This window comes from Panthera uncia, chromosome F2 (genome assembly GCF_023721935.1).
Source record: "Panthera uncia isolate 11264 chromosome F2, Puncia_PCG_1.0, whole genome shotgun sequence".
In the NCBI taxonomy this organism is placed as follows: Eukaryota; Metazoa; Chordata; class Mammalia; order Carnivora; family Felidae; genus Panthera; species Panthera uncia.
In genome coordinates this window covers 69679296-69702169 of record NC_064812.1, presented here as the reverse complement: position 1 = coordinate 69702169, position 22874 = coordinate 69679296, and the positions used below count along the sequence as shown (strand labels likewise).

The 22874-nt window shown below is 41.6% G+C and overlaps 1 protein-coding gene across 10 annotated transcripts in view; it reads right to left on the bottom strand.

Annotated features, from left to right (window-relative positions):
- The window catches only part of ASPH (aspartate beta-hydroxylase), a 221978-nt gene that overhangs the window by 187232 nt on the left and 11872 nt on the right, over positions 1-22874 (bottom strand). Inside the window, exon 1 of one of the 10 annotated variants that reach the window (XM_049633362.1) lies at positions 1010-1166. The exons of 8 other annotated variants lie outside the window; for them this stretch is intronic. In XM_049633362.1, coding sequence (XP_049489319.1) covers positions 1010-1019 — 10 coding nt within the window. In that variant the 5' untranslated portion in view covers positions 1020-1166. Of the gene's footprint in view, positions 1-1009; positions 1167-22874 lie in introns of those variants that run through there. One more of the 10 variants, XM_049633358.1, reaches the window with a different exon arrangement.

The window sequence follows — 22874 nt, the reverse complement described above, 5'->3', positions numbered from 1 at the left end:
GTGACCCATTCTAACCATTTATTTAAAACAGTGTTCAAAGTAAAGATATTCATATTTTCCATACTAATAATAGACTCCTTCCAGTGGCCACTTAGGCAGCTGAGAGTTGGGAGCTGTCTTGGTGTCTTAATACGTCTTTTTTTTTTTTTCCATAAATAAATTTTTGACATAATGAACTGGGACGGGAAGGTTACAGAAATCTGGGGTCTTGAGATGGGGTTCTGTTTGTGAATGTACGTGCCACAGCAGGACTGCGGTGGCTCTTACCTCTGCTAGGGTTACCTAATGTAACAAATGAACATATATAAATGAAAAGTCCAAGTCAATTTGAAAAACAAAAACATAACGAGCTAATGTAGCTTGCTTTCAACTAAATGGAAAGACATTCTTAACTCACAAACTAAAGCAAAAACAAATATACAAAAATGTAAATTCAACACATTATTTAAGAACACTTGAAGCTAATGATTCAGTTTAAAAACAAAATAAAACACTAGCATCTTTACTTTGCATTTATCACCCGCTTTGCAAAAATTAGGTCAGTTTCCACACATGGTAAAGCCTGAGTCAAGCTCTGCTTGCACCAACTAAGTGTGCTCACTAATACAAGACTTACACATGTCTTAGATTTCCTGTAATGTCATATGAGATCCAAATCTAACTACACACAATTCTTTGAATTTACTGTAATTATAAGACCAAAGAAGACTGCTTGTACATTTTTCTGAAGTTTTTAAAATGTGGTTTCTGCTTTTACAAATATATAATCTAATATACTAAAAGGTATTCTAAGACACCAAAACATATTCAGATCAAGGACAGATTACTCCAGGAAAAATTAAACTACCATGAAAAGGTGTTGTCTCCAGGAGTTCTAAATAGAAAAGATGTAGAAAACGTAGTCGAACAGTCAAAACTATTTTAAAGGTGCACAACTGAAAATAAAGCTAAAAGCTGTCAGCTAGATCCCAAACCACTTTTAACCCAAACAATAAAAATGTACCTTTACCTTCAGCCATTTTAGTTTCTTCAATCCATGAAGAGTATATATGGAAGACAAAAATCAGCTATCAGCAGGTATCACGCACGCCAAGTGCCCTTCCCTACAGAGCTTCAGACTGGCCAACTGTTCCACGGGCAAGGCCTCTAGAACTGAAATTGGACCTGACTGCAAACTCTGCTCAGCAGTTATTTTTAGAGGCCCCTTCCTCATGGCCAAATACCGCTAATCACTCAGGCTGAAATGCTCTCCTAACAATGCGACAGCCTTTCTCCCACTTACGGGATTCCTTTCTCGGTTGGTGCTGTCTCCCAACTCCAAACCTTAAAAAAATTATGCATGCTGGACAAAATGAAATGGAACAAAGTGTATTGCCAGTTCTGTTTTCTTGGAGTCAGTCTCGAATGGTTTTAGCCTAAGGACCGAATCATTCAAAACTGAAACAGGCCTTGCTGGAACATGTGGCCCCATGCAAAACCAGCTTGATCTGGCCCTTCAGGGTCTAATGAAATCCTACATGAAAAGACCATTACTTAGTTTGTTTGAATGAGACAGAAAACTAAATGGTAAGAAATTAATTAATGTTCTAGAATTCTGATTCACAGGTATGATCATTCCAAGTCTAATTCCTAATGCAGCAAGAGTAAAAAAAAAAAAAAAAACATATTTCCCCAGAGAAGAAGGGAGAAGGAGCTGGGAATGAAAGCATGGAGGGAAGATAGGCAGGGGAGGAATGGGGGAGAGGGAGGGCCAATAGGCTGGAAGGGAGCAGGCAGGGAAAGAAGGAACCCTGAAGCGTGGCAACAGTGATCCAGGAAACAGGACCTCAGAGAAAATACTGGAAAGACAGTGTGCAACTGTTTCTGATTTTTTCCACTTCCTTCCAATCCCAACTCCACATAGTCCCTTCTGGGAAGTAAAACCAGCCCAAAGTTACTACCATTTATTCACTGATTTAAAATTAGCAGTTCACAGAATTCATCAGAACTCTGATTAGTACATTAAATTAATTTAGCACAAATGGCATCGAGAGCAAGGCAGCAACCTTTATTTATGAGGGTTTAATTTTTTTTTTCCAGCCGAACTGAATGCTTCACAAGCAAATTAAACATTTAAATGTTTTGAAGAGGAGTCAGTCGCCTATGGTACCCATATTTGATGGCCAAGAGCTGAAAGAGTGAACAAGGCATCAGGGCAACTGAACAAAACTGCTGAGCGTCCCAGGTGTCCTCTGACCAAGAGCCATTTCCTCAAAGATCCTGCTAAAGTGAGTGAGTGCTAAAATGTTACATGATAGTGAATCAGTTGTTGACAGGGAATTAAGAAGACCCGCCACCATACAAATTTATTTGACAAATATTTCGGAGGTTTTCTTGTGTTGTTTTCAGAGAGAGGAAGAGTGACAAGAGACCTGTCCTGGGGCCACAGGAAACCAAGCCACTATACTCACATGGTAGGTAGCCCATTTCAGACTTAAGAAACCCGGATTCGATTCCTGGCTTCCTCACTGACTTTGATTTGGGGGCCTCAATTTCCTTGCCTTTAGAATGCATCTTGGCATTAAACCAGGCGTGCAAGTGTTTGTTGAATTCATCCATGCGATATGTTTCCAATGAATCAGTTGGGACACATGCACAAGCCCCCACCCCTCCAATCCCAATTCTGTTTCATGACACCAGCCTGCCACCACGGCTGCCCAAGCTGCCGGAGTTCCTTCTCTCCCTTTATGGGCCTGCACCAAGGCAGCTGCATTCTGAATTACAGGTCTGTGGCCAACGCCGAATTGAGATGAGAATCACGCCTACTAAATTCGGGGGTACCTCACCCCTGAGGCTTCTCCAACACAGCTCCAATCATCCCCCTTGACAAATGTTCATCACACACATTGACACCATCTTCTCCTTCACCTTTTACAAGTTTTACAGGTTTTTAAGAAAAGGTCTTCCCTCCCTAGTGGCACAATAACGGCACACCTGCTATTTGAGATAGGGTGAACAGGCTAAGTCTGTGAAATAACATGTAACCTGTCTTCTTCCTTAAGGAAAAAGAAATTCTGAATTCCAAGTTACTCTCACTTATAATAAGCACAACTTATTTTTATGACAGGAAATATTTATGAAAAGTTTAAAAGTAAATTCATGTGCATATAGAAAATCACGGTTTTAAAACCCTGGCAATGACAACTAAAGTCAAACTAAAGTCATAAATTATTCCTCGTAATCAATCGCTGCTGGGGCTAATAGCAAATTCCTACATCCAGACAAAGATCAAACTCCTAACATGTGCTCTGAGACTATTATTATCAGCCTGATGCCACTGGAGACCACAAAAGCCCAGTCTCATGTCCACGGATGCCAGGCTCTACCTGCTTCCAAAACCTGCCAGGGGAAATCCATGAGACTGTTCATGGGTCCCAAGGACTACTTCCCTCCCCTCACCCAATCAGCTTTCATTCGCAGCAGTGGCTCTCGGGAGCACATCACAGTCACCTGGAGGGCTTGTCAAAACACAGACTGCTGGGCCCACTCCCAGAGTTTCTGAGCCTCTGGGGTCCGAGAACGTGCATTTCTAATAGGTTCCCACCCGGGTGACTGAAGGCAGCTGGTGCCGGGACCACACATGAAGAGAACCATTGCACGGCTTCCCGTGCTAGCCAGCTCTGATTCTCAGGCTCTGGAGGAGGAGGAAAGCAGGGCTTGCTTTGACCAGTTTGCCGAGCATCATTTCCTCACCCCCTAAAAAAGAAATAACAAAACCCTCTTCCTCTGAGGCCCATGCCGTCCAGTTATACTGCCCTCCAACCTGCCTCCTCACTGCCATCGACCACCTGCGGTGCTCCCTCCCCTCAGTGACGTACTCACCTGGAAACCAGCCAGTACCGTGTGATGTCAATGTCCACCTGTGTGGCAAATGTGACAAGTTCTCTTTCCTTCATTTCTTCACCCCCAGTGACCTTGCTCCCCTCCGTCCTATAGCCAACATTCATTCATTCATTCATTCATTCATTCAAGGCGGAGAAGGGGCAGAGAGAAAGGGAGAGAGAAAATCCCAAGGAGGCACAGAGCCCCATACACGGCTCAAACTCACCCACTGTGAGATCAGGACCTGATCCGAAACCAAGAGTCGGATGCTTAACCAACTGAACTACCCAGGCACCCCCCCCCCAACATTTATTATTATATCCCTACCGGGGCTCTTGTGACAAACCCACCCTAATTCACCTGTCCAATGGCATCTTCATCCTTGTTGAGGTATCTCTGTAGCTTCCCTGGCACAACCATCTTGACAGATTCTGTAACCTTGCTAAGAAAGCTCTGTTTGCTTGAGTCTATCATGAGAACTGCAGGATAGCCGAAGATACCAAGGATACCAAAATCTATTTCTTCAAACACACACACACACACACACACACACACACACACACCCCTCATCTACATATAGTCTCCACAGCAAACATGAGCAACTTTTTTGACATCTAATTATTAAATAGCCAGTATTACAGACAGAACTCCTCAGACATTGAGTGAAATCTACTTGCACACACCCTCCCGAGCTAGGGAGCACCACCTCTAAATGTGAAGGTTTAGGCTGTCCCGAGTATGTGATGCAGAGTAAAAACACCCACTCGGATCACACACCCTCCTATTTTTCCAGCTCGTTTACTCAACAACTTCTTCTTGGATCCTGTAGTTCTCTTGCTTCTACTTTCTTCTGAACTCCTCCTCGCCTGCTGCCTTCACATCTTTCCATGTTGAGAGTCCACAGTTCATCGGTTAAGTCACTCCCTGACTCACTAAAGCCTATGCTCCTCAATCCATTCGTTGCATCAATCCACCATAACGGTCTCTCTGGATGAACACAATCACTCACCCTATCCACGACTGTTAAGGGCAGCAAGGGACACCAAAAGAAATCACGCACAGGACACAGTGGAGCGAATCCCAACGGGCCCTCAGGGCTGCCTGTCAATCCTGCACACATCTCTGGAACACTCCCTTTCCTGTTCTCCAGAAGGACTATTTCAAACATCTCTGCCCCTCAAGAATCCTATTTTCTCATACTCGGAAAACGCCATAGCCTCTTATAGCACAGAAGACAGAAGCATCAGCAGGAAACCATCTGGACTGCACTGCCACCCATCACAAACCTACATTCACCAGCATCCATTGTTTTCCTCCCAATTCCTCAGCTACCTCACCCTCCTTATCCTTTCACTCTCCGGTACTGTCAGCCTTTCTGCCTTTACTACATCTTCCCTCAAGCCCAGAGTGAGCCCCTGCTCTTTCTCCTTCCCATCATAGATGAAATTCTCAACAGAGCTATGATTTCACTGCTTTCATTTTGTGATGGCCCACTCACTCCTTACCCCCTGTACGTAGGCTGCGATGTAGCTTCTGCACAGGGCAGTCACTCTAATGTGACGCCAATGACTTCCATGTTGCTGAATCCAATGGAGTATTTTCAGTCCTCATCTAACTTGCCCTCAAAGGAATTCTTCCTCCTAAAACATTCTCTTTCCTTGCTTGACTTTTTCTGATTCTTCATCTCGTATTTCTTCTACCTTTCTGAACTTTCTACTTCTCAATCTCCTTTGCTACTTCATTCTCCTCTAGTTGACTTTCAAATGTGGAAATTCCATATGCCTTGCTCCTATGCCGTCTCCCTAGTTGACTAATGCATCCATAGGCTTAAACTTTCCTCTCCTTTTAGGTCCAAACGTATCTGTCTACTCAATATCCATTTGAATCCGTATGGAAAACCCAAACTCTGCATACACACAACTGAACCCATGATCTTTCTCCTCTCCTCTCTGTCCAAATCTCAGGAACACTTCCATCAAAAGCCAGCTGCTTAAACCAAAAACTTGGCATTCATCCTTGACTTCATCCTCTTTCTTTTCCCAAATACCCATCTCTCAAGTCAGAGTCTCTCTAGCAGGCTGTTGCAAATGGCTTACACCTATGCCAAGACGTGAATTCCCCTCAGCCCCTGGGTCATCCTTGCCTATTTACCCTGGCATGATATTTTAAAAAACCATTTATATGTGCCATGACATAAAAGAAGTGGAAAACTGTGTCTCAAACCACCCATAGTTCTGCCCCTCTACTGAGACCACCCAAATCCATGTTACCATCATCTCATAGGCTACTATAATACTTTAACATACTTTTCCTGCTCTATACAGCAGCCACAATAATTTTTTCAACCCGATTGTATCATTACCCTTTTTTAAAAAAACCTATTTTTCTTAGGGGTTCACACTGTTCTTAAGATAAAATAAAAATCTTTGATGTGGCCTATAAGACTCTATTTGACATGGCCCCAGCCAACCACTCTGGCTTTCATTTTGTGTCACTTCCTATGGCTGTGTATGTTCCAGATACAAAACACTCACCCTGCTCTGGTCCTGCAAAGGCCATGCCCTCTTCCTGAATGAACGTCAACACTGGGTTACCACCACATAGTTGCCCCCAGCCCAGCTATCTACTGCTTGTTCTTCTTAAATCCCACCTCTCCAAGGAGGCTTTCCCATAACACTGTGACGGCATTTTCTTTTTCTTTCTGTTTCTCTTTGTTACTATGATTATTATTTTCTCTTTCATCATGAGAAGTGTACTCTTTAATCTCCATCCCCTATTTCACTCACTGCCCCACCTACCTCCCCTCTGGTAACCATCAGTTTGTTCTCTATAGTTAAGAGTCTGTTTCTCGGGGGGTGGCTAGGTGGCTGAGTCGGTTAAGTGTCCAACTCTTGATTTGGGCTCAGATCATGATCTCACAGTTCATGATATCGAGCTCCACTTTGGGCTCTGTGCTGATAGCCCGGAGCCTGCCTGGGATTCTCTCTCTGCGCCCCTCCCCACCCTGGGCACGCAAGTTCTGTCTCAAAATAAATGAATATACATTTTTTAAACGAAGACTTTTTCTTGGTTTGTCTTTTTGCCTTTGCTCATTTGTTCTGTTTCTTAAATTCCACACATGAGTGAAATGTTTGTCTTTCTCTGACTTATTTCGCTTAGCATTATACTCTCTAGCTTCATCCCTATTGTTGCAAATGGCAAGATCTCATGCTTTGTTATGGAGGAATAATATTCCACTATATACACATACCACTTCTTTATCCATTCACCTATCAATGGACAGCTGAGCTGCATCCATAGTTAGGCTGTTGTAAATAATGGTGCAATAGACACAGGGGTGCACATATCCCTTTGAATTTGTGTTTTTGCATTTTGGGGGTAAATACAATTACTGGATCATAGAGTAGTTCTGTTATTAATTTTCTGAGGAACCTCCATACTGTTTTCAGAGTGGCTGCACCAGTTTGCCTTCCCACCAACAGAACAAGAGGGCTCCTTTTTCTCTACATCCTCACCAACATTTGTTATTTCTTGTCTTTTTATTTTAGCCATTCTGACAGGTATATTTGACAGATGTATCTGACAGGTGTCTCTTTCATTGAAGTTTTGATTTACATTTTCATGATGAGTGATGTTGAGCACCTTTTCATGTGTCTGTTGACCATCTGTCTGTCTTCTTTGGAGAAATGCCTGTTCATCTCTTCTGCCCATTTTTAACTGGAGTATTTATTTCTTGGGTGTTGAGTGGTATCAGTTCTTTATATATTTTAGGTACTAACCCTTTATCAGCTTTGTCATTTGCAGATATCTTCTCCCATTCAGTAGGTTGCCTTTTAGTTTTGTTGATTGTTTCCTTCACTGGGCAGAAATTTTTTATTTTGATGTAGTCCCAACAGTATATTTTTACTTTCATTTCCCTTTCCTCGGGAGACATAGCTAGAAAAACACTGCTATGGTGGCCAATGTCAGACAAATTATTGACTATTCTCTCTTCAAGGATTTTTATGGTTTCAGGTCTCACATTTTGAATTTATTTTTATGTAAGGTGAAAGAAAGTGGTTGAGTTTCATTCTTTTGCATGTACCTATCCAGTTTTGCCAAAACCATTTGTTCAAGAGACTGCCTTTTTCCCACTGTCTATTTATTCCTGTGAGAGCATTTTCTAATACACTCTCACAGTAGTATGTACTTCTTCACAGCATTATTTCATTGGTAATTTAGTTCTTAACTTCCTTCTTGCTTCAGAATGCATGTTTCATCTGCCTTGTTCATTCCTCTACATTTGCCTTGCACCTAGTAGGAACTAAACAAACATTTGTTAAATGCATAAACTCCTTCTCAAATTCTTGATATGATATGAGTAATCACACTTCTTCCTGCTCATACTTGACAAAAAAAGTGCACAAAATCTAATCCAACAAATGTCACACCACTTCAAGTTTCTTCCATTTTCACAAGTTATCCTAAAATTAATTCACACTAGGAAAAGACCTATAAATAGTTAAGGGAAATATTAAGAAAGAAGCCCATTGTTTCCCAAACACTGGTTATGAAGCCAAGCTGGTCTATGAGCAAGTTTTTACTGCTTCTGTGTCAGATAATTTCCTCACTGATCCATCTTTGGTGACTGCCACCTATATTGAACGTAAGTAGGCCCACGCTGGAAGGATGCTGCAGCCCCCGTGCACCTGGCCCCACAGTCAGATGCCTGACACTGCTCTCCTGACTGACCCTGTATAGAAAAGGCACAGGGGGCTGAAGGAGTGACAAGGGCTATTAGAATTTAGTAAGACAAAACTGAGAACTCGTCTCCATTTTCATCAGTGTAAATAGTAAAGGAAAGTGAAATATTAGCCGTGACTATCTATATCAGCCTCCCTTTATTTTTAGGAACCTTCACTGCTCTTTGGAACCCCAGGTTGAGGAACCACTGTCCCAACGTCCCCCTGTTTGTGTCCTGGATTCAGCTGTTCTCTTCTGCAGTGATGAGCACAGGTCCATCAACCTCCACCTATGAATCTGCAAGGGACTGAAGTGCCATTGGTAAGATGCTAAAACCATACTATAAATGGTAGTTAACTCCAAAAATTCATTTCCTCATGCCAGGCCTAACAAGTTAGTGTTTTAGGCTTAATTAGTTCCCCCTACAGAGCACTCAATAAAGAGAAAACAGTCTCAGAGGAAAAAGCACTCCCTGGCAAATCAATCATCAATGTGGGTAACAGTTATTAGTGGTGTTTAGTGATTATGGAGTTCAAAATCAGACAGTCTCCTGCTGAACTGGGAATGGCGGAGGGTCTAAAGAAAACTGAGTTGTGGTGTCCATTCAGAAACTCTGAGGTGGTAAAAAGTTGTTAGAAGAAATATGAAACAAACAATAAGTTTCTTTTTTCAAAACTAAAAACAGTAACAGTAAAAAAAAATTGTAAAAAAAAACCCAAAAAACAAAAAAACAGTAAAACAAAAGCCTAGCCCCACTCATCTAACTCTAAGGCAACGAGACTAGGTCATAAAACCAACAGGTACGACCACAGTTGATTTGCAGCTGTGTTCCCAAACGCCTTTGACCTTAACCCCTTTAGACAGCGGAAGATCCATAGCTATCCTACCTCACCAGTTCCCACTTTCTAGGACAATGGAATTCATCATTTACAAAAAGTGTCCTCAGAGGCAAATGGGGAGAGATGGGAGGGGGACAGAAAAGCACTAGCACAAAGTGTGCAGGGGATTCACGTGTAAATGGCAAAGCATATGGGTCTTAGAGTTAACTTACTAGAAAATCATAGGCCAAAAGCATAGTTGATGCAATTATGCATCACAATGTATTTTGAGGACAGCCTACAAGAGGCAAGGAAGGCACTGCCCCAAAGAGGGCCACGTAGAGCCCTTCCCCTCCTTCGTGCCCTCCAGTCTTGCTGCTAATAGGAGATAAAAAAAAAATTCTACGCTGAAGAGGAGACCTGATTTAAAGCAAACAGACCAGAAATGGAGAGTGACTGGTACGTTAGGGAATCTGTCCCAAAGACGGTCAAGAGCCTTGCCAACCACACATTAATCCAGTCCAGCTAAGCACAATGACTGGAAGAAAATGAGGCTTTGTATCAACGCCTTGTCAGACAAAGACTCTGCTAAATGAAACAGCTACAAAATGTGGCCACATGTTATTAGGACAGCCCATGAAAAACTGCCAGTATTTAACCATTTTTCATATGACCGAAAAACAATGTATTTTCCCAAGGTTTTATTATGAAACTTTTCAAACACACAACAAAGCTGAACAAATTTCACAAAGAATACCCATGTGCTATCACTTAGATTCTACCATGAACACTTTATTATAATGTTTATGGCATGTCAATTCATCCCTCTATATCCATCTACTAACCTATTTTATACGTAATACATTTCAAGATAACTTGTAGACACTGGTTCACCTCCTCTAAGTACTTCAGCTTCTATCATAACCTACAGTTTTATATTTCTTTACCATTTTTTAAAATTTTTTTAAGCTTTATTTATTTTTGAGAGAGAGAGAGAGAGAGAGAGAGAGATGAGCATGAGTGGGGGAGGAGCGGAGAGAGGGAGACACAGAATCCCAAGCAGGCTCCAGGCTCCTAGTCGTCAGCACAGAGCCCGACGGGAGCTTGAACTCACAAACCATGAGATCATGACCTGAGCCGAAGTCAGACGCTTAACCGACTGAGCCACCCAGGCGCCCCATTCTTTACCATTTTTTATGTAAAATTTACATGAAATGAAACGCTCTCATTTTAAGTGTACACTCTGAGTTTTCACAAAAATACACACTGTGTAACCCAAAGCCCTGTCAAGACACTGAAGATTAACACCACCCATAAGTTCTCTCATGGCCCTTTCCAATCACCTTCCTCCCCAAACCCAACCCCAACCCCAGTGGCAGACCCTTTGTTCTTCCTTCTTTTTCCCCCTGGTTTTGCCTATGTGTGCACACAATATGTGCTTGTTTGTGTAAGGCTTCCCTCCCTTGGCGTTACGTACCAGAGAGCCAAGCATGCTCTGTGTAGAAGCAGTTCATTCTTTTCTGTTGCTCAACAGTACTCCACTGTATAAACATACCAGAGTATATTAGAATGTAGCCACTCTACTATTGGTAGAAACCTGGACTGTTCCCCATTTGGACTATTACAAGCAAAGTTATTAGGAATACTCTCGTACAAGACTATCGCTCGCATATAGGAAATAACACGCTTGCATTTCTCTTGCGCTAAATCACTCTCAATTACTGGATCAGGGGCCACATGTATATTCAGAATTATAAGCAGCTGCCAGACCTTTCGCCAAAGTGGTTCTACCATTTTATAAACCTACTAAGAATGTACGAGGGGTCTTTTCTAGGATCTTGCCAACATTTGGAATTGTCAGTCTTTTCAACGCTGGCCATTCTGACTACTATCAGTTGTGTCTCACTGTGGTTTAATCTGCATTCTCCTGAGACCAATGTTTGAGCACATTCTTCATGTGCTTACTGACCATTTATCATCTTTTGTGAACTGTCTGTTCACGTCTTTTGCACACTTGTCTATTTTTTCTAACACTCTTAAACTGAATTGCAGGAGTTCCTGATATTTCCTAAACACCTGTCCTTTAATAGATCTATGTGTTACAAAATTTTCTGCCAGATTACAACTTTCCTATTCATTTTCTTAAAGCATCTTTTGATGGGTAAAAGCTTTTAATTTTGATGCTGTCTCATGTATTATTTACTCATTCTTTATATATCACCGAATTGGAAAATGTTATTTAAACTTTAACAGGGTTCCATGCTTCACATTCTGAAATGTGACATCCATTCCAGTGCTCACACTTAATTACTGGATCTGTGACATACTGTCCCTGACAGAAGCTCCGTCACTGGCTCAAACACTGTGCCCAGGAAAGAAAGGTCAGAAAGTGAAAGGCCAGGTCAGAGATACGTCGACTAAATGTCGTTTAGTGGCAGGTATCACAGAGAGTAAAAGCAAGAGAAATTTTGAGAGTTTTAAGGAATATTTTCGTTAGATATGATGAGTCACAAAAATGTTTCTAAGCCAATTATTTTCCCCTCAAATTCACGGGGATGGAATAAACCTAATTCCTCTGCCACCCAACAGCCCCACCAACACTTGAACCCTTAGCTTTTTTCAAAAACAAGTTTACCTGTGCAATTATTTGTACATTTGCCCCCAACTTTTCATGACTCACAAATTTACATTACCAGAATACTGAGGAAACCAGAAGGTTTCTCTTTACTGTAATCTTCACCTTGTACACCCAGTAAAATCTTTAGAAAATCACAAAAAACAACATGTTTTAGCGAGAAGGCATATAGTTTACCTGTGAGACTTTGTGGGGGGAAACATAATTTTAAAAATCTTTATGTAAAATAAACATCAAGAATTGAAAGGTGGGCTGGAGGGTCAGCTTAAAGGATATTATTGGAATAAATTAGGAAAACTTGAGTATGGACTTTATATTAGGTAACAATACTACAGCAGTGTTAAATTTCCTAAGCATTATAATTACATGGTGGTTATGCTGGAGCATATCCTTGTTCTTAGGAAGAACACGCTGAAGAATGTTATTATGACTTAAAGTATTACGGGGTGAAGCATTATGATTTAACTTTCAAATGGTTCAGCAGCAAAATGCATAAATACATAAAACAGTATCTTTGTGTGTGTCTAGAGAAACAGAGAACGCAAACACATTAAAATACTAACAACTAGTGAATCTAAATGAACTTTTCTTGTAACAGTCTTAAAGGATTGAATGTTTTCATATTAAAAAGGTGGGAGAATATAGATTTCCAGGCCCATTCTAGTCCTAAAGAATCCAATGCTCCAGATGCTTAAGGCTAGGAGCCTGAAATGTTAAAAGCTAGCTCCCAAGTTAATTCCTGATTGGATTCTGGATAAGTAACCAATTAAAAAGAAAAAAAAAAAAAAAGCTTCAAGTTTTAAAGATGCTTCCAGAAACAACTAAAAAAAATCTGAAGACGGAGTGCATTTAGATAATTTCTTGAGTTGGAGAATTCTACAGTGGTTATGTATGAGAATGTCCTTGTCCTTAGGAGAAACATGGGGAATTAGTTAAGTGGGTTAAATTGTTATGATGACTACAGCTTACTCTCAAAGAGTTCCAAAGAAGGAGAGAGAGGAAAAGGAAGACAGATAAACACACACCCGGAGCAAATGTGGCAAATCCAAGCAAACAGTATGCAAGTCTTTCAACGTACAAAATCTTTTTGCTGTTGTATAGGTTTAAAGTTTCAAAACAAAGTTGGAAAAATATAAAAATAAAAACAAAATTAGACTGGTTTTAGAAAAGAAGATCAAAGAAGTTCAGGACCAAGTCCTCAACAAAGTAGTAATGCAAAGGATCCCAATTCAGCCACTGGTCTCAAAGTTAGTTAAGAAGCGGGGAAGCTGTCTCCACCTGGACGTCTCCTACAGGCAAGTTCTACTCACAAGCCTCCATGTGCTTGCTGGACATCTTCCACCAGATGCCCCACCTGGGCCTCAAATTCACCTGGGACAGTAAGCCTACTCCTCTGCCCCCCAGGGGCTGCTCAAACCCTTGGAAATGGTGATGTCCCCCAGGAGGACTCCGTAGTCCAGACTAGCCATCCCCCGCGTTTTCACCCGTTCCTCGCATCATTGTCAACACGCCCTCAGCCAAGGACCTCACCGAAAGCTCCTCCTCCTCCAAGAAGTCCTCCATCATTGTCTCCTTAACAGCAGCCCCCTCATCTGAAGCCACAATTCCAGAGGCAGCCCACCCAACACAATGGGCTTTTCACCTCCCTCACTCTGGTCACCAAGAACGCAAATACTGAAGGAGACTCTTCCTCAGTCACATGATGCAGACAACTCCCTCTGAGACTAAAAGCAATTAAAACAACCACACCCAAACAAAATACGAGACCTTAAAAAAAAAAAAAAAAAAACAACTTCCTACTTCAAGCGTCTCCCAGAGTTTATTTTGCAAATACCATGCTAACCCGGGTAAAGTCCACCTTCCCAGCCAGGCTGTTCTTTTGCAGTGTGTTCTTCCCTCCTGGCATTAGGTTTCCGTCAGAACTTAGTGTCACCCACAAATTTAACAAGCATTACGTGGGTGGGGCTCCCTTGAAGTTGACATGTGCCCATTAAATCAGTGCTCCGTGGGTACAGTCCCCCAATGTTTTGCCATCTTTGGCACAGGTGGATTTTCAGAGATGGTGTTAAATACCTTGGTGAAGTCAGGAAAAGTATCAAGATTGTGTCCTGACCTCTTATTTGGAAAGCTTATCAAAATGCACAAGCAGTTCTGGTTTTCTTAGTAACCTGTAGTTACTTAGTAACTTAGTAACCTTGGTAAACCTGTCGTGTCTCCCAGTCTTCAAGGCTTTCTTTTCTGGGTGCTTAAAAATAATTTTTAATCCCAGAATTTGCCTACGGGTGCCGTGAGACTTCAGTTTAGTTACCCTGAACCCGGCTTCCTTTAATAAGAACGGGCCGTCTGTCCTCTGGGGGGTCTTTGCCACCTCTCCTACTTGTCCTGATTCCCCAAAAGTTAACTACCCAGAAAACATTAGTTGGAGTCTGGAGTCTGGGGTCTTTAAAAGCCTCAGATCATTCTCAGTTTAGTCTTCCTTTCCCTACTCCTTGCTCAGGCACAGCTCATTGATTCAACCAATATTTATAGCTCGGCCGCCCACAGGTCAGCAACATCCCCAGAGGCGTGGTGCTAGACTGGCCTGCTGTGTTCTCTCCCCACCGAGCATGGGGCCTGGAGCACAGCAAGCCCTCAGTGACTTCACTGGACAACTTCCACGGGATTCCCACAAGAGTCTAAAAACAGGAATAGGAATTACTTTCGCCCCATCTACACGTACAGCAAATATAACATGCACGAGTACTTTAAAAACCAAACCAGACCAGACAGCGGTGCTGGGGGAGGGACAGAAATGGCTGGGGCAGCTCCAGCCAGAAACCCGTCAGCTTCATCAGCTTCATCAACAGCCCGCACCCTGCTGCACACTCCAAGTCTGCCCCTCTCCTCCTGATCCCGCCCCAGTTCGAAACCGAAGCAACGGTCAATGGCATCCTCCGTTGGCAGATGTCACGTAAGTCTACTCTTGCTGACCCATTTTACTCTAAACTCCCTCCACAAACACTTCCTCAGCTTCAGCTTTGCCAGATGCACCCCCCTTCCCCTGCCTGAATAAAAGTCACCAAGCGCCCCACTGTCCTGAGCTCAGGTGGCACTGCAGAGGACACTGTTCCAATGCTGGTCTCTCGGCGATACTCCAGAGAAACCGGTCTGCCGCTGAAGGTCCACGGGAGTACGACCCCAGTAAGATCTGACTCACTAAAAAGGCTGAAGCCCCAAAGCCCACGCAAGTTACAGAGAAGCTAATGTTCAGGCAGAAGGCACAGGTATGCGGTAAAGGTGCTGTCCTTCTGAACAGGTGAGGCCTCTCCTGTGGCAGTGGGCAAGTGGTTTTAACATCATCCTGGATAGAAGTACTGCCCTCAATGCAACATCTCCAGTCAACGTCATACAGATCAGCAAAACAAAGACATTTCAGCTCTATAAACTAATACAGATTTTAAGACACAAAGCAATAAAAATCACAGGATGGTATATTTTAAAAAGGTTTTCTCCATACATCTGAGTATTCATTCATTCAACAAATACTCTTGAAAACCCTACCCTATGCTACAGCAATGAACAAGAGAGGCCACTTAGCCTACAACCCCAGTGAAGGAGAAAATCAAATAAAAATAAACTAAAAATTCATTTTGCTAAGTACTATGTTAGGTATATATCCCATATGGATAAAAATAATCATTTGGGAAGAATCATAGTCTTGAATTTTAAAGATACAGCATTCTAAGGTACAATCTGTTCCAAATTCTTCTATTTTATTTTATTAATTTATTTCACTTTGAGAGAGAGCGCACGCAAGTCGGGGAGAGGGGCAGAGGGACAGGGAGAGGGAGAGGGAGAGAAAGAGAGAGACAGAGAGACAGAGAGAGAGAGAGAGAGAGAGAGAGAGAGAGAGATTCCCAAGCAGGCTCCACGCTCCATGTGAAGCCCCACATGGGGCTTAATCCCACAGCCCTGGGATCACGACCTGATCGGAAATCAAGAGTTGGATGCTCAACGAACTGAGCCACCCAGGCGCCACGCCCCCCACCCCAAAGTTTTCTTTATAAATGTTAGCTCTGTTCACTTCATAGTTTTTTAAATTTTTAATCAAAACTGACAAAACATTATCTTGAGTCAAAGAGGAAATATTCATAATTCTTATAAAGGAATTTTAAAAGCCAAAACCAAAAAAAAAAAAAAAAATGAGCAGAATTTCATTATTCAGTAAATAATTCTGGCCTGTCTTTGAGTCACATCTAAAAGTAAAGTGATGGGAAAATCAGCATCTTCCAAAGTAAGCGAGCTTTTCTAATTTCACAAAATGCAGAACAAACAACATAGCTGTGGAATCTTCTTCCCCATCAGAATGCAAACTGCCAATGAGAATGTGAGCGATGGGGATGGCTTCCGTGGGTGTAGCTACTACTTTGGGGGAACTATTAGTGTGGTGTCGGTGCCTAAACAGAACCTATTAAAAGACCTGACTTATTTAGACAATCCTCCACATCAGCGAAGAACGCACACCCCTAATAATTCTGTTCTTTTTCTTCAGCTCCAACACTTACAACTTCACTAGGAATTTTTTTATCTGCTCTCTTGCCCATAACATCAACCTGGAAAAAAAAAATCCATCCGTGCAATGCATGATATGTGCACACTTATTACATTCATGGCAATGTAGAATACACAAAAACACAGCCCCTGTCCTCAATGTCCCTTTGGTCCACTGGAAGGAAGGCTTTTACCTGTATTTGTTCATTCCAATATTAATTACCTACTACATACAGGCAATCATTTAAGCACTAGAGTTAAAAAGAAAACAAAACATGCTGTTTACCTACATAAACATTAAGAGTAGCTCTCTCAACCCTCCCGATTACTCTAGACCAGGATGAGCCGAGCAAATGACAGCCTACCTCCTTCTTTGGTATGAACCATGAGCTTATGAATGTTTTTCACTTTCTAGATCAAGTGAAAAGAAATCAAAGACAAAAACTTATTAACATGAGAAAATGGTATGCAATTCAAATGTCCACGCCCATAAACAAAATTTTGCTGGAACCCAGCTGTTATTTGTCTGCTTACATTGTTGTCTGTGGCGGTTTTGTGCTCCAATAGCACAGCTGAGAAGCTGCAAGGGTGACTGTGTGACGGGCACTGCTGACCCTGATCTAAACAATCCTGGTAATCACTCCACAGCCAGTGACTTAGGCAGGCCTAAGCCAGTATAAAGCAATGCGCGGCAAGGACTCTCAGTCTATGCAAAAGAGAAAAAGAAGCTTCTTTTCTTCCACCGAACAGAAACAAGGAAGCATGCAACCTCAACTCCAGCTACCTTCCTACCTCCAGGAGAGGGCCCAGCCTCAAGATGAAAGTAGGCTGAGAATCAGAATGGAGAAGCAGAAGGAATGCGAGTCCCTGAAGACATTTCAAGCCACTAATCGTACCACATCTGGTATGATCATATCACATCTTTTGAAATGAAACAAATTCCTACTTGTTTATGGAAGTTTCAGTCTGGTATCTGTCCCTGCCACAGATGTTGCCCTTACCATCAAGCCAAGAATAGAAGACCACAGATCATGACAAATATTGAAACAAAATATCTGTTTTGTTCACGGGGAATATCACTATCACCATATTTAACAACCATATCAATGGAGCACTTACTACGTGACACTTGGTCATCAATCCTTTTAACTATGGTGCAAGTACTGTTATCTTTATTTTAAAGTGGGAGAGATAGTTAAAGATACTAAAAGAGGTCTGAAGACCTACTAAAAGTCAACCATGAGTGGCAGAGCCGGTGCTTGGGTCCAGTCCAGTCTGATGCCTGATGGGGTCACACTTTCCTCTGCTGAAGGAACCGATAAGTGAACGAAGATGCTAAAATAGTGATACGTAGGGTGCTACGGAACCTTGTGCTTGGGGGTGTGGGGTCAACAAAGCCCGGGTTACAGGAAGACAATGGACTGGAAGGACTATGAAGGAGCTAAATTGTGAAGAATATTTAGGAGTCGCGCAGGGAGAGGCAAAGTGAGGAGCTATCCCAGAAGAAACAGTACGTGTAGATACAGAGACTACAGAAAGTGACTGAATATGGCTTAATTAGTATAAACACAGAGAGTGAGGCTGAGAATGGCTACAGAGGGTAAGAGGGGCAAGATCATGAAGTGCTCCCTAGATCAAGGTAAGGAATTTAAGCTGTATCTTGACTACTTGGGGAAGTACTCAAGGCTTTCAAATAAGGAAGGGGTATGACCTAGCTTCCACTGTACAAAGTGGGTATGCCAGGGATGAGATAGGGCCAGTTATAAGTAATCTAAGCCACCACTAAAGGATCTAAAATGTTCAACGAAAGAAGCTTTAGACTCGGAATTGGGATCGCAACTCCAGTTCCAAGTGTTACTATAGCTCCATGATATTTGACAAATTAATCTAAGCTTCCATTTCTTTACCTACAAAAAGAAGAGTCAGAGAATTACTATGAGGATTAAATGCCAAGTTACAGAAGCACACAATGTCTGACATATAGTGAGCACTCAGGAAGGGGCAGTTAGGTTCTTCATCTGTCGTTATTGTTAGTACTTAAGTCGATAGCTCAGGAGCAGCAAGGGTTGGAAAGCATCAATAGACAGTAGTTAAAGCTACAGAGAGTGTGCAGCATAGGATTAGAACAAGGCCAAGCAAAGAATCCTGGGAAGACTACCCTTCAGCGAGCAGCTACAGAAAAGGAACAAGATCTTGCCCAGGGGATCTGGGGTTAATGGAGCCTCTGTTGACCCCGGCAAGACCTGAAGGAAAGGAGAAGAAAAGGAACCCAGGTTACTGTTTGTGATATCTGGCTGGGTATGGGAGGTAGACCAGAAGGAGGCTTTTGTGTTTTGTTTTGGTTTTCATTAAATGAGAGAAACTAAAGAAAGGGGGAAAGCTGCGAGAAGGTGCAGAAAAGGAGAGTTCTCAGGGGGAGATAAGTGATGGCTCAGTGGTGTGGACACACCTTTATAATGAAGTGAAGGTTCCCTCAGTGGGGGCCGAGGGCTCCTGCCCCAGTCTTTGCTCTTCTCTTAAACAGGTGGGAACCCAGAGGTCTATAAAGGTTGCGACTACCAAGATTTTAAATTCTATCTGTGGTACTGCTCATCTCCCCTCACCCTCCACCCTACTGGGCCTCTTCCTAAGTCTAAAGAAAGAATAGGGACTATACTAAACTACACATTAAAGATATACCTCATGAGCTTAGTCTTTGCATACTCTCACGTGCAAAATTAAAGCAATATCTTGCCAATATCTTGTAAAAGCCTCAACTGAACTGGCTTTTGCAGCCGTCTTAGATGAGGTCCCAGACTCCTGTCTCCTCACTCGGGAGGTAGAGGGAGGGATATAAATCAGCCTCATGTTCAGTCTGCTCCCCAAGTCTAGCACCTCAGAGGCCAAGCCCCACCCATCATGCCAGAGATAAAAGACTCTTGAGGATGTCCCTGATTTCTCTACACAATGGGAGGAAGTCATCTGTCAAAATGCAATGGGAAGTAGTCAGGTACGAAGCTCAAGTTGTTGAAGATTTAAATAGCTATTACTGAAAACACGGGTAAATGTCAACTACGAACACACAGAGGACTGACTGCAAGACATTGTCCAGGGGCCAGCTGAGGAGGAAGGTCTCAAATGCACATCATTTATTCCAAATCGGTACTTATCTGAGCTACTGAACAGTTCTTTACCTTACTCAGTCTTACTCAACCTTACTCTGTCCTAGTTCAGTCATCTTAAATGTCCCATTGATCACAACAGAATTCTGAAAAAGTAGCCTAATGCAAATTTGCAGTACTGATACAAATACTGTACTACCTCTAGAAGAAAAAAAAAAAAATCCAAATTGTTTTATGAGCTTTGTACCTTCACATACATTAATTTCACCTTAAAAACATCCTACCTTTATAATCTCACAGAATAAAAGGGAAATGGAAACACAGGGCACATAAATCTACTGGTACCTTCATATGAGATACAGAGCCCATCAGTAACTGTATCTCAGATCTGCATCAGGTACCCTAGACCTCCGGGTGTATGGACTGTTTACAACTAAATAGACTGAGTAGTTAAACCCCATAAAATAATCAAGTTAAGCTGAATGTTCCCCAAATAAGCATTATGTTCTACTCACAAAGAAATTTTAGTTCTGAACAAAGTAACGTATCCAGTGCTAGTCTTGAATTACCATTTAAGCAGGAAAATGGGCACCAGAGCAAGTCAATCCAACCAAATTACCAGTATCAAATGGTTTACCTTCTCACAGGTATTAGAGTATCCCGTTTATTTTATAAAGACTTTTCACTTTAATAAACTCAGAAAAAACTCTGTCTAAAAAGTAACTCGAATTTACAGACAGTTAATATTTAGTGACCTTTCTAAATAACTTTATTTCATTGCAAAGTAATAGCAGGCACGCAATAGCGGTATTCTGTTTACAAGGTAAAGCTAAAACCATAAACAATTTGTTGCCCTAAGTTTGAAAACTCAGACAGAAAACTTTTTAATAAAGGTAATATGTCTAAGAAGAAACAAAATGTACCCTAGCCAACCTGACTCAAGAAACAGAAACTAAAATGGTCATTCAAACATTTAAAAAGTGAAACCTACCCCATACCGTCTCTAATTGTGGGTAAATGACAAAAAAGTTCAAATGAGCTCTACTAATCCCCTAAGACTATTCCAAAGAATAGAAGAAATTCCAAAGAAATTCCAAAGAATATTCCAAAGAATATAAGAAGAGGAAATACTCCTAAATTCATTTATGTGGTAGAATAACCCGGACAACATCACCAACAAGGAAATTACAGGTCAATTTTATTTATAGATAAACCTATATATAGATATAGATACAGATACAGATATAGATATAGATATAGATATAGATATAGATATATAGATATACAGATACAGATACAGATATTTTTTTAAGTAGACTTCAAGCCCAGCATGGAGGCCAATGTGGGGCTTGAACTCATGACCCTGAAATCAAGACCTGAGCTGAGATCAAGAGTCAGATGCTTAACCAACTGAGCCACCCAGGCACCCCTATTTATGGATATAGTAACAAAACTAATCCAATAATATGAAAAATATGTATTATTACAAGGCTGAATTTTTCACTGAAATGTAAGACTGGTTTTAAATTAGAATGTCTATTGCTATAATTTACCAGTTAAAATATGGAAGAACAATTATATAAATTTTATAAATTGAATATTAAACCACTGATGCAGAAAAAATTTAGTACTAATCATAATTCCTAGTAAGGGGAAGAGGGCAAGCCAGGGAAGGCAGGGAGAAAGGGGAAAGGAGGAGAAGGAGAGAAGAGAAGGCAGGAAGAAACTACAAACACATATGCCTCATGAATGTGGAGGCTACTTTAAGGCAACAGGCTTGAACAATGGAATGTGGAAAGGATCCGCAGCGACCATTGAGCAGAATACCAGACAGGCCCATTAGGTGACCCACCTCAAAATATCCACAGGCCCTACTAACCAATGGACTACTTACAACCAGGCATGGTTACCAAAAAAGGGAAAATTCCATACATCCCTATAACTCCTCACCTCCCCCCTTTAAGCTCCCACCCAGGGCGCCTGGGTGGCTTAGTCAGCTAAGCATCAGATTCTCGATCTCAGCTCAGGTCATGATCTCATGGTTTGTGGGTTCGAGCCCCAAGTCTGGCTCTGCGCAGACAGCACGGAGCCTGCTTGGAATTCTCTCCCCTTCTCTCTCTGCTCTTAACCCCCCCCCAAAATAAATAAATAAACTTAAAAAATAAAATGAAATAAATACAGCCCCTACCCACTGCTATGTTGCAGAGTCTCTCCTTTGCTGGCCTGCTTGCTGCTTCCTTGTTCTGCCTCGGGTGAATCATTTCACCACCCGTGCCATAAGCTTCCGGCCTGTAGGGTGACCCAATATTTGGGGAGTCCCATCCAATTGGGAGAGACACCACAATGAACACAGATACAAGACTGTTAACAAAAGATTAGCAAAGAAAGCACAATATACACAAGATATCACATCCAAGTGAGGCTTATTCCAGGAATGCAAGGGTGATTTCTCATTCAAAACATCAATAAAGGGGCGCCTGGGTGGCTCAGTTGGTTGAGCATCACACTCTTGATTTGATTTTGGCTCAAGTCACGATCCCAGGGTCATGAGATAAAGCCATGCACCAGGCTCTGCATTGAGCATGGAGATTCTCTCTCTCTCTCTCTCCCTCCCTCTGCCCCTGTCTCCTGCTTGCATTCTCTCTCACTAAATTAAATAAATAAATACACCAATAAATATAATTTACCACATTAACAATAAGGGAAAAAACCATAGGATCATTTTGATTAGAGAAAAAAATATTTGACAAAATTCTCAGCCTAGAAATACAAAGGAATACCCCAACCCAATACAAAGCACCTATAAAACACCTAGAAATAATATTATATACTTAATGGTGAAAAGCCAAACACTTTTGCCACTAAAATCATAATAAACAAAGGCAGAATGTCTACATCATTTCTATTCAACACTGTATTGTAGGTCCTAGATAGCATAGTCAGCCAGGAAAATAAATAAAAGATTCACAGATTAAAAAAAAATATATAAAACTCTTTATTCGTACACGACATGGTACTTACAGAGAAAAATCCTAAGGAATCACTTTTTTGATAAAACAAATGAATTTTTGCACATGGGTACATGGGTCACATAGGTACAAATATAAGTTCTATGTCTATATGCTAGGAAGAAATAACAGGAAAATAAAAAATTTAAATACAATATAAAAGCATCAAAAGCATAAAATATTTAGAAAAATATTTAAC